The sequence below is a fragment of the Brienomyrus brachyistius genome, chromosome 1 (assembly GCF_023856365.1).
Source record: "Brienomyrus brachyistius isolate T26 chromosome 1, BBRACH_0.4, whole genome shotgun sequence".
In the NCBI taxonomy this organism is placed as follows: domain Eukaryota; kingdom Metazoa; phylum Chordata; class Actinopteri; order Osteoglossiformes; family Mormyridae; genus Brienomyrus; species Brienomyrus brachyistius.
In genome coordinates this window covers 17,623,043-17,641,870 of record NC_064533.1, presented here as the reverse complement: position 1 = coordinate 17,641,870, position 18,828 = coordinate 17,623,043, and the positions used below count along the sequence as shown (strand labels likewise).

The following is an 18,828-nucleotide window of genomic DNA, read 5'->3' as shown; positions in this document are numbered from 1 at the left end:
GATATGGACAATAAAAATCAATGCTAATCACCTTTATGTTTATGTCTGATATCATAAAACAGAGATGTGCAGTGGCCCACATGGCATTTAAAGTAAGCAGCCTAGGTAAGAAATCAATAACAGCTTTCGAAAAACTTATGACTGTGTAGACTGATTACAGAGTCAGAACAATAATATTTTGATTCTCTGGCAGGATATTCAGACAGAATTTCAATCCTTACAAGTCTGGGGCTGGCGGACAAAATGGAGTGTGGCATGTGAGTCAGTCTGCGTGTCACTTGCAGAGTTGGGTAAGTCAGGCCCAGAGAGTAAAAGTCCAGACCGAGATTTTGTTTCAACCAACCAGTTGAGTACTCTGTGACTGTGACTCTGTATGCACAACTGGTTGGTTGAAACAAAATCCCGGTCTGGACGTTTACTCTCTGGACCTGAATTACCCAACTCTGGTCACTTGGCACGTTTCATCCATTTCGCAAGAATCATGTATCATGCAATATGAAATTGACTTATGTTTTAATCGTATTGCAGTTTAATTTGCAGTTTTAGGCTAAACACCAAACCTTTTTGTAATATTCCATTTTTTGCACCTCTGTGTCATGTAATATTCAATGTCATGAAAATATTCACAAAAAACCAAAGCGAATGTGATTCTTTTCCATTTACTGCAGTGGACTGGTTATTAATGTAAACAGAAATAAACTCTTTACAGAGAAAATAACAGGTTTCTTAAAAGGAAATAAAAATATAAAGACAAATGTTTTTTAAAAAAGTAGTCTCACTGCATACATATTAATAATAACAGTTTACTCTCACAGAGACATACCTAAATTGCTGAGGTGCTATACATTTTTACTCGATTTGTCACAAATCCATATAAGTATATATGTTGCTTTTCATGTCACCAAGTACTCAAACAGTGTTTGTTAAACACTAACACAAAGCTCCCAAACAAAATATCACTGTGAAAACAGCATATGGAAATGACACACATAGCAGAATAGAATATGCAGCCAAACACTTTTGACATTCATGCACAAAAGCTTCCAGAGCCTCTTTCTTGCTAAACTAAATCCAGCAGGTTTTGGATGTCAAATTCAACTGTATGGGGCAGGAAACATGGATATCAGAAAGAGCACTGGTGCCCACTCCCATGGTCCAATCTGCCAATCATGCCTTGGCCAGTTAATCATGTGACCATGTGATCATGTGACCACAAGCTTCTGCGTGAGCATGGTGAAGGGCATCAGGGCAGCAGAAGAGACAGAGAAGCTCACCAGGCTGCTACACACCCCGAAGGTACACAGGCCATTTGGAATGTCTGCTCTTCACATTTTACCAGTGGCCATTATGCGCAAAATAGCTGACCAACACAGCAGTCCTAGTTAATTAAAAATAAATTGGCATTTGATTTAATAATTATTTTTAAATTTATTTTCTAGTTTATTTTAAATGGTGTTGTAGAGTTTTAAACAGATAGCAGACTTTAAAGATATGCATTATTTAACTGTGTTGTCTGTTACCGGTCGAGTAATAATTCAGGTTGCTGTCAGCTGGAAAGATTCCAAACCAGTGTGATAGTATTTATGAGGACTTGCGGGAGAACCCCAACTGCTGCTTTCCATCATTAAAATCAGGGAACAGCCAAGCAGGTCAACATAATGATTCTGACCAACCAGAATCCAATCAATGTCACTGTGTCACAAATAATACTTGGTTTCACATTCTGAATATGACTTTTAATTGGAGGATGGTATCCAAGTCAGACCCGGGCAAAAACCACACAAGATCTCTTTGTGCAAGATCTCGCATTGCAAACTGCTCAAAGATACACCTAGGCCCATTTAAATGTGTTGATTTTTCAGGAATTAGTTAGAGGGAGAATTTACAACAGAAATGAAAGAAACAAGAGGAGTAGTATTCTCCTTATTTAGCTCAGAGCTCTGAAGGAACAAGTATTTTACAGCTGGGATTTGAAACATATAAAGAACAATAATCTGAACAAGTAGTAATATGCTATCGCTTCTGCTTTAAAACAAAATAAATACTTTAGACAAGACAATCCTTCCATAAAGATGAAAATATTGTCCAATTTGCAAAAAACAAATAGTTAAAAAAGTCCATCACATTTGATTATCATGTCATAATGTACAATGTTAAGAGTCATCAGTTTTAATAATGTGGAAAAGTGTAACATTGAACAAGACCTGATGGCCGTTGTTCCAAGCATAGAGGACCCTCTCCCGAGCGTTATAGTCGAGCATGGAGATGTGAAAGTACTGGTTATGGAACGGGATGTCCGTGTACTCGTAGGTTGATGTCTTGGTGGAGTAAGAGTAGTAGACCTTGGCTCCAGTCAAATGGGAATTGGTGATGTACAAGGTGCCGCAGATCATGAAGGACTCCCCGGCATTCCTCTTGGAGTACTCTGTGTTCCAGGTCTTCAGGACGTCCAGGCTCTGAGGATCCAGCTGGCCGATGACGATGTTGCCGGCGTTCTGGTTGGTGGCGTACACGGCCCATAGGCCCAGTTCGTCGGCCATGAGGTCAATGTCTGAGAAGCCGCCCCACGTGTAGGGGTACACGTTGTGAAATCCTGCGTACTCCAGGGGCCGTTCCACTAGCACCCGGCCTGTCTCGAAGCTGTACTTGATGATGATGTTGCTCTGATACTTGTTGTAGTACAGGGAGCCGTTGTAGACGACGTGGTTGGTCCCAGCCCACTTGAAGGGAAGGCTGTAGGTGCGAGACTCCACCCCCGACACGAAGTCCGCCATGGACTTGTACTCACGCACGATCTTGTTGTTGGTGTAACTGTCCATGTACCAGACCTGTAGTGGAGAAGAGCACCAGCTGCCTGAGCAAGAAGCCATCCCTTTCGCATCCAGTTATTCAGCTGACCCTTTCATGCAAAGATATCTCCCATCTTAACTTGCTAATACAGGTGAAAGTTACGTGTTTCCCCAGGACCCTCCTGACGTTTGTAGCAGTTATGTTCAGGTTCAAATTGAACACGTTTAGCTGCAGTACAGTAAGTGCTGGTCCTTTCAGACCTTCAGGACTACCTGTGAATTTAACTGGTCAAAACCACCGTGAGCTTCCTGGCATAAGTCAGCAGTGCTGATTACAGGTTGATTTCTCACATGCTGTTCGCATCTATAAATGCTCAGTAAATAAACCCAAATAAAGAGAAGGTCATCTGTGTAAATATAATCCTATTTCCAAAAACGTTGGGGTGCTTTGTAAAATGTACATAAAATCAGAATACAATGATTTACAAATGATATAAACCCATATTTATTTGAAAATATAACAAATACAACATATCAGCTGTTGAAACTGAGAAATTTCATTGTTTTATAACAAATAAATGCTCAATTTGAACTTGATGACAGCAACACAAAAGCTGGGACAGGGGTGTGTTTACCGCTGTGTTGCATCACCTCTTCTTTTAACAAAACCCTGTAAATGTTTGGGAACTGAGACCAGTTGCTGGAGTTTTGAAAGTGAAATGTCGTCCCATTCTTGCCTGATATACGATTTCAACTGCTCAACAGTTCAGGGTCTCCTTTGTCACATTTTTCGTTTGATGCACTGAATGTTTTCAGTGGGTGACAGATCTGGACTGCAGGCAGGCCAGTCTAACACTCGGACTCTTCTTCTACAGAGCCATGCTGTTGTAATACATGCAGAATGCGGTTTGCCATTGTCTTGCTGACATATACATTGTCTTCTCTGAAAGAGACGTTGTCTGGATGGTAGCATATTTTGGGCCAAAACCTGTATATATTCAGATTTAACGGTGCCTTCTCAGATGTGGAAGGTACCCAAGCCAAGAGCACTAATGCACCCCCATACTGTACCATCACGGATACAAGCTTTTGAACTGTCCGCTGATAAAAAGCTGGATGGTCCCTCTCCTCTTGAGCCCGGAGGATGCAATGCCCATGATTTCCAAAAAGAATTTGAAATTTTGATTTGTCAGACTACAAGACAGTTTTCCATTTTGCCTCAGTCCATCTTAAATGAGCTCGGGCCCAGAGAAGTTTCTAGATCATGTTTAGATACGGATTCTTCTTTGCATGGTAGAGTTTCATCCTGCATTTGTAAATTCAGCGACAAACTGCATTCACACACAATGGTTTTCAGTACTGTCGCTGAGCCCATGCAGTGATTTCCACTACAGAACCCTGTTTGTTTTTAATGCAGCGCACCCTGAGGACCTGAAGATCATGGCTATCCAATCTTCGTTTTCGACTTTGTCCCTTACGTACAGAGATTTCTCCGGATTCTCTGTATCTTTTAATGATATTATATACCATAGATGATGAAATTCCCAAATTCTTTGCAAAATTATTGCACCATTTGCCCACACAGTCTTTCACAGAGTGGTGAATCTATTCCCATCTTTAGTGCACAGAGACTCTTTCTCTCTGGGAGGCTCTTTTTATGCCCAGTCATCTTACTGACCTGTTGTCAACTGAACTAAGCAGTTGTGAGATATTCAACCAGGTGTTTTGTTTTACCATTGTACAACTTTTCAAGTCTTTTGTTGCCCTAATACCAACTTTGAGACTTATTGCTGGAATCAAATTCAAATTAAGCATATATTTGTCAAAAAACAATAATGTTTCTCAGTTTCAACATTTGACGCGTTGTCTTTATTGTATTTTCAATTAAATATGGGTTTATATGATTTGCAAATCATTGCATTCTGTACTTATTCATATTTTACACAGCATCGCAACTTTTTTACAAGACAAACACAAGGCCAAAGAAACTCACCCTGTTGCTCCGCGAAGATGCCAGGGGGTCCGTCATCCATGCCCCAAACCTCGTTCCGGACGTCTTTATTGTTATTGGTCCGCTGATTTTCATTAATTTTCCACATGCTGTTTATAATGAAACACACAGATAAGATATTTTTCCTCACTAGTTTCTTGAAGCCAATTTCATGCTCCTGCACCTGGATGGATTCACTGCAATGTGAATATTATACTAACGGATGAATGTGAAATTTCCCGTTTGACCTGAAAGTAACAGAGGAAATGCATAGCGGGATCTCTCCTGGGTCATCACATGTGTCCCGCTACGGCATTTAAAATGAACAGAAACTGCACAGCTGCATCCTTTCTTTCCGTGAAGCTTCTTGGCATCTACCAGTACTGCTGTGCATAGCGCTTTGCATAACGGGCAGAATTACTGCATCCAGATATTTCTCAAAAGTATTTAGGACACATTTTTAAGTAAAAGAAGCATTAGATTATGTTTATTATTTGAGCAACAAAATCATTTGTGGTCATTTATCAAATAGGTAAAAGCACAGCATCCATCCATCCTCCAAACTGCTTATCCTACTGGGTCGCGGGGGGTCCGGAGCCTATCCCGGAAGCAATGGGCACGAGGCAGGGAACAACCCAGGATGGGGGGCCAGCCCATCGCAGGGCACACTCACACACCATTCACGCACACATTCACACCTATGGGCAATTTAGCAACTTCAATTAGCCTCAGCATGTTTTTGGACTGTGGGGGGAAACCGGAGTACCCGGAGGAAACCCCACGACGACATGGGGAGAACATGCAAACTCCACATACATGTAACCCAGGCGGAGACTCGAACCCGGATCCCAGAGGTGTGAGGCAACAGTGCTAACCACTGCACCACCATGCCGCCCCTAAAAGCACAACATATATTTTATAATTCGGTATGCCGGCATTATATTGAATGTATAAAGGGTTAAATAGGATAAACGTGCTTTGCTAAGAGCCGGGGCACTGCAGTCTGCCCTATGAGAGAAGCTGTCCTCTGATCTGCTCTGAAGTCAGTGAGAATGTTCTGGAGAGGCAGTCTGCTCACTCAGTTTGCTCATGCAGTCCCTCAGCCTGCCCTCCAGGCCGAGCACCCTGTGATGAAGCTCCTCATAGTCGAATGCCCCAATCTCCTCCTGGATGCCCGTCAGCACTGCCGACAGGTTCCGGATCTCCTCTTTGAACTGTGAGATGAGCTTGGCGTCCGTCTTGTACTGCTCCAGAACCGGAATCAAAGGCTTCAGCTCATCCATCTTCTCCTTCAGCTCCTGGGAAGGGCATTACGGGACTGGAATAATCATGACCACATCTTACTTCAACGTGGTGGGATCAGAAATCGAACGTGATGATAACATATTACTCTCTGTCTCGGATATTCTTCAAATATCATTGGGCAGATGGTTCTTACATTCCGAAGACCCCATGATATTCACTCTTCAGTAATTTCGATATTCATAACACACTGGCATTGGTTTCATAGCACTTTCTGATGTAGGGAGGGGTTCGACTTTCCCATAAGTACAAAGGTAATTCAAATTCAGAGGCAATAATCCTGAGACATCACATTACTGTACAAATAGATTCTTCCCCTTCTTGAATAAAAGCTGAGATGTAGGAACACTGTGACCCCACAGACACTGAAGATTTGTGCTCTTAATCGCTTCCCACGCTTGCAGAGGCCTTGTGCCTCGGCGTCAAACCTGCTGTTACCCTTCAGAAGGGTCATCATGGTTTGCGAAACAGCCATCGCAAGTCCACTGATGACCAACTGGTCAGAACAGGCAAACATCAAAGATGGCATTGAGCAGAATTTGGCAGTCGGGCCCAGAGCTGGCCACACTGCACAAGGCCTGGATGTCTGGGGCTTCCACATCATTGTAGAACAAACCGAAAATGGCTTTACAGAGACCATCTGGTATCCACTGATCTTACTACAGCAGCTGTCATGTCTCATCAATGGACTTTGGCTGGTTCTAAGCTCCTGTAATATATTTCTGAGAATTAAAAGTAGTGATGTGCTCCGTGATCCATACAGATCCCCCCCCCCCCCCCCCCCACAGTTCGGTACGCATGTAAACCTCAAATTAATTGCAAAGTTTAACCATAAAAGTGTGAAATAGTTTTACTGACTCTGTTACATTTTAAAGTAATAATTTCCTAAATCTCGATGCTGTGGAAGTCCTCAGAGGACATGCATTCATAGCTTAAAATTCATTTCTCGCAATGGGGGAGAATACCCCCCTTATGTGTAGCACATGGGGGGCAATTTTCAATGGGAACGCAATAAAAAAAAACTGCGGATTCAATAGCATTCAATTGTATTTTTTGTGGAATCTGCTTGCCTGTATGTCTTGACAAACATTGTCTGCATGTTTAATTACTAACTTTAGCTTTCCCAAGAAAACAAGTTTTATTATTTTGAGATCTCAAAACAATAACTCATGATCTTGAGAAATCAACTCCGGGTATTTTGAGATCAAAGGTAAATAAGTCGTGATTTCCACATGACAAGACATTTAATCTATCTATCAAAGTTGTTCTGCTGGGAGTTGCCTAGTTTCGTAGATGTTGGCCGTAGAAATGCCGGCTTCTCAGGTATATAATGGTACTGCATGGCATTCTTTCTGTAGTGATTAAAGTGTCAAAAAAATACAGTAGTGTCTCTTACCAGAAATAATGACCCAATTACTCAAAGAAATCCGCAGACTTCGTAGTGAGCAGTTTAATGTAGGAACTATTTTCTTCTACGAACACCACACACCAATCATATCCCTGCGCAGAAGATACCGCCAGGGTGCTGGTGCGCATATCCTCTGTGCAGTGATACAATTGGTCTGTGAATAGATAGCACTACAGCCCCTCATTTTTCAGTTCTGGGGTGAACTGTCCCTTTAAGATATTTAAGTAATAAATTGAGAGCAAATTTACATTTATCCACCCTCTTTTTTTGCTCATCCGAAAAACATTGCGATCCGACTTGAAAACCGTGATATGATCCAAACCGCATGCTTTGTGATCCGTTGCACCTCTAATTAAAAGCCATTGTGGTGGTTGCTGGGGAAATGGTGGACACTATTTATTGTTTGTATTAACGCCTTTTTGATACAGCACTAATGTACACTTCGGGTTACAGTGGGTTGCTTTTGACGCTGTAGGGATGCTGTCATGCCCAGCTCATCCGATCCTCGTGTGTGCCACGCCCCCTGATTATCCACATGTGTTTCCCTGATCTTGTCCAGCTGTGTCCGATTATTTTCGGCCAGTCTTGTCTATTTCAGTCCATGTCTTGCCTTGGTTTTGGTCCGTCATTGATGTTAGTCGAGGTCAGTATTAGTCTTTTGTCCCGTTCTATCCTGCTCCGTAATAAATCCCCAGTTTTCGCCTCCTTGCCTGCTTCCTGCCCGCTTGCCTGCCTGTCTGCTTACCCGCTCACCGCGCAACCCTGACAGATGGACCAATCCAATGCTATCAGTCCAATACTGACTGAAATAGCTGGATTGGGTATAGTGACAATGGGGCCGAACCATTCAGTTCAGTTCTATGTTATTGTAAGTTTATGTCCACATGCCCTTATTACCTCATGCGTTCACAGTACATTGATAGACCTGTACATTTTGCTAGAAGGAAAGCTAACATAGCATGGACGGAGCTATGAAGTTAGTAGTTTGGGCGTATTTCATGCTAGAAGTTGGCTTGTCAAGAAGTTACCATATTTTTCGGACCATATGATGCACTTTTTCACTGTGTCTTATTGTACGAATATTGCTCTGCTATGCTCTGGGGTCGAGTGCATCGTTGGCGTACTTTTTACGTCTGTTTCAGTTTATATCTCGCTGAAATCTTACTATAGAATCATGAAAAAAATGCTGGCTAAATCCATAATCTGTCTTCTTTTCAAAACGTCCATTGTTGGAAGTATTAAAGTTTATTAAAATTACCTTACTTTGTTTTACCTGCATCGGGGGCGTGTAGTACTGCTGTTACCCGAAGATCGCTATTCACATTCTGGCTGGTCATGTACACAGGACTGGTGTATGGGAAATTTCTGAAAAAAAAATCACTTCCTAATCGTAAGGCGAGAATTTTATCCTTATCTTATTAGTCTGCAATGTCAATGTCTAACAGTACATAAAACAACAGCGTGTAAATCAATTCTGATATCAGCCTAGGGCTGGATGATATGGTAAGATATTTTATCGTGATTTTTTTTCATATTAAGTCATTATTATCACTATATAATTCAAATCAATTTTTTAAATTTCATTTTTACTTAAAGTTCACTTGGACTTGCCCTTAAACAGGTTCCGAAAATGAAAAAATGTCACAAATTGAATGGACTGCAAACTAAAATCTAATTTTAATAAAAAAATAAGTAATACACAAAAATCTATTCCGTGGGCTACCAATTCTCCAGTCTGGCCATTGCAGTCCGCTTACTGCATCTTTATGGGTCTGCTACAAATCTATGAAATGCTAAACCAGGTTCATCTCCTCTCCAATGTCTCAGGAAAATCTAACAAAAATGTGCTAGAAAACTAAGTATGTTGCTGCTGCTCTGTGTTATAATGCATTGCTTTTGGAATGAAGGCGAGTTTGATTAACTGGCAAAAAAAGAGAAGATCAAACCAATGTTTGCATTATAAGGATGGAAAGTAAAATGATTTACTTCATTGTCAAGGAAAATTAGAAAGATAAAAAAATAACAAGCTTGTATGTGATGTACTTCTTGAAAATGTAAAATTTATTTTTATTTGGATAAATTATTTATTCACGCCCAAAATACCCTTACAGCAAAGGTTTCGTACCTTTGCAGAGACGCTAAAGCTGAGAACTAGGAATCCTGATATAAATGACTGAGCAAATAAATAATAATAATTCAGGTAAATATGTATATAAACACACATTTACCGAACTGTTATTTATTATTTAAATTTTTATTTAAAAATAACAGTTCAGTAAATGTATATGAATATATTTGTTATATTTTGTTTTACAAAGTTAGAAAAAGAATGTTTAAGTCAAGCCTGATGTTACAAGAATGATCCCAGTCTCTTCCACAAGTGTAGCATGCAGCTTATTAATTAAACATTGGTATCGGATCAGTACTCGGTATCAGCCGATACCCAAAGCCCAGGTATTCTTATTGGTATTGGGACTGAAAAGTTGGGTCTGTGTCTTGATGCCTTCATTCTGTAACTTCTATTAAGCACACAGCACATTAGAAAAACGGGGCCTTGAATGAGGCATTAAATTGAAAACTGTAGTGAAAACTATTTCTTAAGTGACTGATTAAATTCCTGCTTACTTTTATGCTGCTTATTGCTTCAGAGGCCAATTAGGAGGAATAATTTAGACAGACAACTTATGGCGTTAAAATGGATATCCGGTGTTTTTTTTCCCCCCAAGAAACAGGATGTATTTGACACTTGAAAGCTGACAATGTTTCTACTTCAGTAAAAGTGATTCTATGTCAATGGATAAAACAGGCCAGATCGCTTAGCCTCTGCCGGTTAGGTGCAGCTTCTGTTAAACCTGTGATTAAGAACAGCTTTCATGCACACGCAAAGATGTTTTGATCATTGTATTTTATTCTTCATCATGTCTATTATATTTTTAATTTTAACAATACATGCACGATCGCCCTATAAATAATATTACACTTGCTATGTCAATTGCAACCTTTAGACAAAATTGAGATAAATATGACAGAGCCCGGTGATGAAAGGAGGCCTTACCTGAAAGTACCTGCTCATCAATGTCCTCCTGTCCTCCTCAACCTGCCTGAATTTATTTCTCAGGCCTTTCATCTGCGTTTCCATCTTCATTACATACTGAAAATCCCTCTGGGTCCGCAGGTTCAGAACTTCAATGGACTGCGACATGTTTTGCACCTATTGAGTTTTCAACGAAACACGAGGTGTTAAGAGCCCCTTCCCCTCCCCAGAAACACATATTTTAAACCTGACCTCATTAAGCGAGTCCAACTACTCATGAAGGCAGACCTTGTTGCTGTCGTGTTCTGTACTACAATCTAAAGCACACTTAAAGATTAAAACATAAATACTCTGCACTTCACTCCCTCAAGACACAGTAGCAATATTAACAATGCTAATCAAAATGGCAGTTAATCAGAAACCAAGCTGTTTACTATTTACTTACTGGTTTCAGGCATCTGTGGTGTGTCATTCCATTTAATTTACAATAAAAAACACATAACATACTAAACCATAATAACACATTTAGAGCTTTATGAATAATTAGGGGTGTGAGAAACAGTACTTAAGGAGTTTTATGGAAGTTTTTTGTTACCTTGCACTCTATAGATACTCACACAAACATGTAGATATTACTCTTGGGTAGGGATGTAAATATGACTTGTTTAAAAAGATGCAGATCTGACTCATCTGAGGTGTTGAATAATCAAAACCCCTTAACTGCTATGATACTATTATTGCAATAATTCTGGGTTTCCTACTGTTCTTTAATACATATTAAAATGGCAAAGAACAGTTTCTGAAGAAAAAAAGACATTTTATTTGCAGGATTGTAAATTACAGTTTATTGCTAATTTTAATATCAAATTAAAGTATTTACAAAAGTAAATGGGGCCCAGATTTATGTGTTGTACCATTTAAATATAGTTAACTCCAGCCTGTAGATTGGCTCTTGCATTCATTTCTTAGCGAAGAGAATACTGGTCATCGTATGATGTAAATGCAGTGAACATCATATTTATTTTTACTCTGTATGGCTTCTCATTGCGTTGGAGGTTTATTTCCACTCCAGGACACCATGTTCACTCCATTATGAGTGCAAAGCTCTGCAGTTGGGCTCACATTCGTCACTCTGAATGAAAGGCACTCGGGCCGCTGTGAGAACACAATGCTCCCTCTTCCTCTGAACATTAAGATGCATGCGGTGCTCGTCATGCCGGCCCTGAGGTCGCTTTAGATGCACACCTTCTCCAGAAGCTGCCGGAGCTGCCTGCTCTTGGCATCTCTGGAGCAGAGGTTCAGCTCGGGGGCCACCACGGTGCAGACGCAGCGCCCATCCGCATCCTGGGCCGAGCTGTACACCTGCCAACCCTCCCTGGGCCCGAGAGTCTGCGGAGAGACACCAGAAGCCATCAAAGAAACTCAGCCGCTATTTCGTGGTGACATCATCGGGGTCTGTGCTCGTGCATTTGCACACAACAAGTGCTCAGATGATTTAAGAAATGACACACAAACCTCGGAGAGCTATTCATCTTCGTTAAGGCGCACACCATCTAGTTAATTCACTTTCATCTTTTTTCATGCATCGTAGATCATATTTCACAAACAATTTGGCAGGAAAGACCCATACACAGTGGATTGGGATCCTAGCAATAAATTTACCACAAATATAGGATACGAAATAAAGGAAAATAAAAAGCAACCAACCCTTAGTATTCTGTTAAGAAAAATCTATGGAAGAATTGTAGGAGGAATACAATCCCCTTCATGGATGCACACGGAGTCAAACTTTTTGCACAATAAAACGGAAGAAACTGCAGTTTGTCACGTTTTGTATTTACTGGTGGTTTTCATCCAAAAAGGGCTGTTTGTTATTTCAGTGTTTTTGAAAGCTTGTAATTTGGGGAAGCGTCTGCCTTGAGAATTTCTCCCTCATTTTCTGCCTGCAAATGTCTAAGGGAGTGTTTTGTATCGATCTGTGAAAAAAAAAGGATTTTATTCTGGTTTATTTATTTTTTCCCCACCATCAAGTAAGGCAAATGTCAATATCTCAGACCTCATTCCATACAAGCCACTACTCCCAGGCTTAAAAAAAAACAAGCAGCGAAGAAAGACATTTATTTGCGATTTGGGTTTGCCATAAATGTATGATAAATGGAAAGAACTAGAACTTTTGGAAAGAACTTTTATTGTAGCGAATTTTGGGAAAAAAAAGACAGAGTATTTATTGTCACCACTATCAACTTCTTTTGTCTTTTTCAGGTTTGTCATATTCGCATCACTGAAGCGTGTGAGACCAGTTTAAGGTTTGAATTCACACACTTCATGAAGTACCACTGAATGATCAGCCATGAAGGACATGACCTTTATGCACCAAAGCATTACAACAAACTGCATGTGTTGATGTGTTCACCTCTGCACCATCATGGTGCGTAACGAAACAAAGCTTACAGACTTAGCACCCAAAATGCAGCTGTCAGAGAGACAGACGCAGCGGTAGACATAGCAGATCCTCCTCCAGCCTCTACACCATGCACGATGCCTCCAGCGAAACATGGAATAACACTGGCCCTTATGTTATTCAGGCCTAATGAAGCCACAGTACAAAAGAAATCAAGACTTTTTGCTGTTATGTGGTAAAGAAAATTAGCATCTTAAAAACCACACACTGTGTAGGCGTCTTGCATAAATCACTTTGGGTGCTGAGGAGTTTCTGTTTTTTATGTAAGTCACCTTAGAATCTGCTTCTTAATAAATTGTTAATCTCATTGTTAAGTGTGGTCTGATTTCCGTTCTTCCTAACATGAGGGTGCATTTATAGATGCATTAGTGCGCCAAGAAAATGTGATTCCCACTCTTATGCATTGGGTTCTTGAGGGAATTATTTCAATCACTGTACACGCACAGCCTGGCTCCTATTTCAAGATGCTCATCTAAAATATTCCACCTTTTGAACACGAGGTGACGGAACATTTTCATGCCGTTTCAGAGATTACTCTTATCAGATGCGTCGCAATTGGAATATTGGCTACCTGACCAAGCTGTTCTGGGGAACTTGATACAAGGAAATCAGCCGTAATCTCCCTTTAAACACAGTTAGTGGCTGCTGTTAGTGCTCACACTGTCAGCTGCAGGATGCTGTTTGCAGGCCGGATCGGACCTGACGACAGAAATTCGGAACGGAGGTGATCAGCGGAGAACAAAGGAGGTCATTTATTTGGTTGAAATGTATGAATCGGTCACATGGTTCTCATGATACTGGAACCTGATAGAAGACTAAATATTCCCGTGCCACAATATCATGTCCCCCAGTCCAGTCAGGCTGCCGGAGGGTCGGTTCCCAGGGTGACACACACTTGAGCCGAAGCCCAGTGAACAAAATTAAAGTGCCATGTCGAGAGGCATTTTCCAAGCAGAGCTGCAAGAAGGAAAATAATTCAGTTATTCTGACCAAGATACATATTGAATAACACTGGTCTGTTATCGATTGTTCTGCTTATGTAAGCTGTTTTAGTACCTCTCGTCGATAAATCAAACTCTGATTAATCCATGACAGCAAAGTAAATACTCAAGGCGCTCCCACCAATATAAGACTGTGGTTTTTGGTCAAGGTCAGAACATAACCGCAAAACCAATGAACCGGGACGTTCATTATCAGATAATCTGAAGCATCTTTAGCATCTCCACAAAAGGGTCCCTATTTTTTTAGCACATTCTTGTACCAAAACACGGTAAATAAATAATGAAGAGGCCTTTCTGGGCATGGTACATTACAAACACCAGTACTATGACAATGTCACGATTGATGTTCTCCTTAACAGCAAAATAGCAGACCCTTAGCATTCAAACTGACAAGCATTACCTCTAGTTCAGTCAGTGTTAGAGTCTGTGCTGTCCGACCCCGCCCTCTGTGAATCTTCCACGTTATTGGCCAGCAGACGTGGTTGGCCATTCTGCCCGTTTTCCCCCTTTTGTCTTTAGCCTTTGGTCCCTAGTGTGTTTTCCATCATTCTCAGACCACTGCATAGCTTAGTGAGTTGAGTGTGTAGCATGTAGTCTGTAACCCTCAGCTCCTGGATTTGATACTGGCTTCAGACCAGCCTTCAGTTATTTTGTTTTCTCCCATGTTTTGGTTAATTCCCTGTCTTTGGTTGTCCTCCTCATTCCCTGTTTGAGTTTCCCTGTCTTTGGTTGCCCTCCTCATTCCCTGTTTGAGTTTCCCTGTCTTTGGTTGCCCTCCTCATTTTCCGTTTGGGTTTTGTATTATTATTCTTCTGTTTCATGTTTGGGGGCGGCATGGTGGTGCAGTGGTTAGCACTGTCACCTCACACTTCTGGGACCTGGGTTCGAGTCTCCGCCTGGGTCACATGTGTGTGGAGTTTGCATGTTCTCCCCATGTCGTCGTGGGGTTTCCTCCGGGTACTCCGGTTTCCCCCCACAGTCCAAAAACATGCTGAAGCTAATTGGACTTGCTAAATTGCCCATAGGTGTGCATGTGTGAGTGAATGGTGTGTGAGTGTGCCCTGTGATGGGCTGGCCCCCCATCCTGGGTTGTTCCCTGCCTCGTGCCCATTGCTTCCGGGGTAGGCTCCGGACCCCCCGCGACCCAATAGGATAAGCGGTTTGGAAAATGGATGGATGGATGTTTCACATTCATTTTCCTACTAGAGCGTTTTACTTAGTACCAGGTTTATAGCTTTTTAGTGCTGTGTTGGGGTGGCATGGTGGTGCAGTGGTTAGCACTATTGCCTCACACCTCTGGGACCCGGGTTCGAGTCTCCACCTGGGTCACATGTGTGTGGAGTTTACATGTTCTCCCCATGTCATCGTGGGGTTTCCTCCAGGGACTCTGGTTTCCCCCCACAGTCCAAAAACATGCTGAGGCTAATTGGAGTTACTAAATTGCCCATAGGTGTGCATGTTTGAGTGAAGGGTGTGTGAATGTGCCCTGTGATGGGCTGGCCCCCCATCCTGGGTTGTTCCCTGCCTCGTGCCCATTGCTTCCGCGATAGGCTCCGGACCCCCCGCGACCCAGTAGCATAAGCGGTTTGGCAAATGGATGGATAGTTCTGTGTTTGTTAATTATTACTTAATTCCACCTGTGTCCTGTTTCCAGTGTCTGTTCTGATTGGTTCATTGCTTGAACATTCACACCTGCCTTTTGCTACTCCCCGTTATCTGTGTATTTTAGTGCCTGCTTGTGCTGAGCTCCCTTGGTTGGCCATTGTATCATATGTAGTTTATCTTGTGCTTTGCTTCTGTGTGCATTGGAGTCCTGTGTTTAGTGTAGTTATGTTCCTTTAGCTCTGTTCCTTGTGATGCCCTGCTCCTTACTAGTGTCCCTCTGTGTTTTGTTACGACCTTTTGACCCCTCGTGGTTCCTTTATTTTCTGGTTTGTGTTTTGTTATAAATAAACCCCTGTCGTCTTGGAGCCGCACTTTGGATCATCATCCTTTCCTTGCCTGCACCATGCCCCGCGTCCGTGACACAGGTTATCAGTTCTATTCTCTCTGTAACAGAAACCAGAAGACTGAACTCTGTTTAGAATCTGATCGTTAGCATGAGGTGAGGAACTGCTGTGGGCATCCTGCCATTTTCGTTAATAATGACATATTTCCTCTCCAAGTCTGTCTCTTGCTGGGTTTGATGAAAGAACAGAACGGCAGATCTGCTTCCTATACCCAGGGAAAGAAGGACATCTTCTTGCTTGATATACTGTCTGTTCATGTTCGTCCACATCCCCATACTCACTTTCATCATGATTTTTAAACCGGCTCCTTCAGTTCTGTTTAGTCCAGCAAGAAAATTCCCTCCGTTACAAAGACTGTAGTTCAGTAGTAGCCATTTTTGTGGAAAAGTGGTATATAAAGGAAATAAAGCACCCTTCAGATTTACAAACACTTAAGTTTTTGAGCATTGAAAAGGTCATCAGCTGAAATCAGCCACCGTAAAAATGTCCTGCTACTACTAATCTAATAACGTGGTATGTATCAAGTAATCAAAACCTATAACTGAAAGAATGTTACACATTATGTGAAGATAAATGTTAAAGCAGACTCCAGGTTCCATCGCAACCCTGACCAGGATGAGAGCTGGGAAGATGATGGATGTTACAGCATGAGTAAAACAGTAAATCCAAATGCTAATTCCTGTGCAGGGCTCCTTGCTCTCCACACTTCTATCTCGGAAAAGCAGTGAGGAAGACCGGTGCATAAATGAAAGGAAAATTTTAAATCTGTCAAATATCAATGTTACATTTCACCACAAAAGCAAATTATTAAAGATTTCATGTATGGGTTGTAACTTGCATTAAATGGATAATAATTCCCAAAAATAAAATAAAAGTAAATAAAAATGAACACATTTTGTTTGCTACCAAACATAATTTATTCTTCGGTTTAGTCATGCAAGTTTTTTAGACGTGTGTATATATGTTTACAAAAATCTTCTTAAAGCATTCATAAAGTAGGACAAATCTTTAAAAATCTGCTATTGTTTGCCTGACGCTACAGAGTGGAAACCAAATCAATGAAAAAACATTTAAGTTAAAAATAGCGGTACTCAACGGACACGAATAAAGGGCCAAGTACCAACAAAAATAGTAAAAACACGACTTTGGACAATTACAACTGTGGTAATCAAAGAATACTACAGATGCATACCGGCAATGTAACAGTTAATTAGTGAAACAGCACTCAGTTTTACACCCTATAGTACTATTGCTGTCCATTTCGTATTTCAATTACAAGTATTGCGGGCATGTTTCTGCGCTCAAACATCCCCGCTGTTCTGCCAAACGCGCCCAAAACTGAGACACGTAGTTGCGGGGGCAAATAAAAAAAATCAAGGAACGCATTTACGGCAAAATGTGCCAGTGTTTTAAAGGGTTACAGCCTTTTAAAAACGGACACGCACATCGTTAATAAATTACTAAACGCCGCCGTTTACGTTGAGTTCAATGCATTACATCGTTTTATTAATTTAATTCCCGGGTCTTGCTGTCCATGTAACGACTGGCTGAAACTGCAGCCTTAGGGCGCATTTCTTCAAAGTGAGCAGCATAAAATTAAGGAGACATTCGCCAGAATGGGTTCCAGTAAAAAGAAAAGATATTTTACTGCGTCACAGCGGCATTTAGAAATTCTATAATCAGCAAATACAGATTACATGCACAGTTTACATTTAAGTGCGTTTTATGTCATCGCGTGAATAATGCACACTTTATCATTTAGGAATAAAAAATAATTAACAGCACCCCCGAGATCACATCTTAACGCGACAATGATCGACATTATTTAGGGTATTTAAATAACAAAAAAAGACGCTTTTAATGAATTGCACGTTTACATGTATAGAAGTGGAGAAGGACTGCGCTGTACAACACTTTGATCCAGTTAAACACAACTGATCAAACTGAAACCAGCGCTTAAATAATTATACAATAACCTAAACCAGATTTATTTCGTGAACATGCCTAATGTAATTCAGCACAATTCTCTTCCAATTCCCTGTTTCTGCGCCTGTTACATCGCTCCCGGTTTTGGGTGCTGAAGTGCATGCAGCGCTCCTAACATGACATGGAGAAAGTCACCAGCAGCGTCCCACGCCTGCGGATAGCGCGCTGCAGACTCACCATAGACGGGTACAAGCCGAAGAGCGTCAGTAGGAGCAAAGAATCCAGCACTCCGACGGTGGCGGGCATCCTGGACGGGACGCGAATGCAATCGCTGGCTTCACGACGGGACGCTGCTGCTGCTGCTGTTTGCCCGGCGATGGAGGAGGATGGAGCGATCGGGCTTCATTACACCTCGTCGGGGGCTCCTGCGTGCAGTCAATGCTGAACAAGCGCATCCACGGCACGGGGTCAAAACTTTATGTCTGCAGAGGGGGTTTAAAAGCTTTATGGCGGATATGACATCATTTGGTGGTTCTTATGGAATCAGTGCTGATCAATCACAACTTCCCCGCTTCCAGTACACCACCTCGAAGTGCATCAGCGTAGAAGGTCTATTTATTTCAGGGAGGGGGGGGGTGAATGAATCCAAATTTAACATGTCCTTCCCGGTTCCTAGCCCCTGTCAGTGTTTGCGCGTGTGCGTGTGTGAGACATATTATTTATATTAGAAATGTAACGTTAAAGTCTCATCTGTACATAACAGATCACTGTGTATTTTAAATGCATTTGACTGAGGTAAAACACAAAACTCCATCAGAAATAGTCTGTTGCTGCTGTTAATTAGGACAGGAAGGTTCCTGATTGCCCGTGCAAATGCCTGTATTGTCATATTGCATGGATGTTGTGTG

General features: G+C 41.5%; 1 protein-coding gene across 1 annotated transcript; it reads right to left on the bottom strand.

The window, feature by feature from the left end:
* Nucleotides 1-643: 643 nt before the first annotated feature.
* Nucleotides 644-18,512, bottom strand: olfm3a (olfactomedin 3a). Its single transcript, XM_049030814.1, has 6 exons — nt 18,158-18,512; nt 11,769-11,912; nt 10,545-10,700; nt 5,858-6,077; nt 4,783-4,889; nt 644-2,828 (listed from the first exon to the last, which is right to left on the bottom strand). The coding sequence occupies exons 1-6, from the start codon at nt 18,224-18,226 to the stop codon at nt 2,154-2,156; spliced, it is 1,371 nt and encodes a 456-aa protein (XP_048886771.1). The 5' UTR covers nt 18,227-18,512; the 3' UTR covers nt 644-2,153.
* Nucleotides 18,513-18,828: the final 316 nt, after the last annotated feature.

Excerpts from the sequence above, each read along its gene's own strand:
- olfm3a (XM_049030814.1), bottom strand. The coding sequence starts at position 18,226 with ATGCCCGCCACCGTCGGAGTGCTGGATTCTTTGCTCCTACTGACGCTC. Across the intron at positions 11,913-18,157 it reads TCGGCTTGTACCCGTCTATG|ACTCTCGGGCCCAGGGAGGG; the intron begins GTGAGTCTGCAG and ends GTCTCTCCGCAG. Across the intron at positions 10,701-11,768 it reads TCCGGCAGCTTCTGGAGAAG|GTGCAAAACATGTCGCAGTC; the intron begins GTGTGCATCTAA and ends AAAACTCAATAG.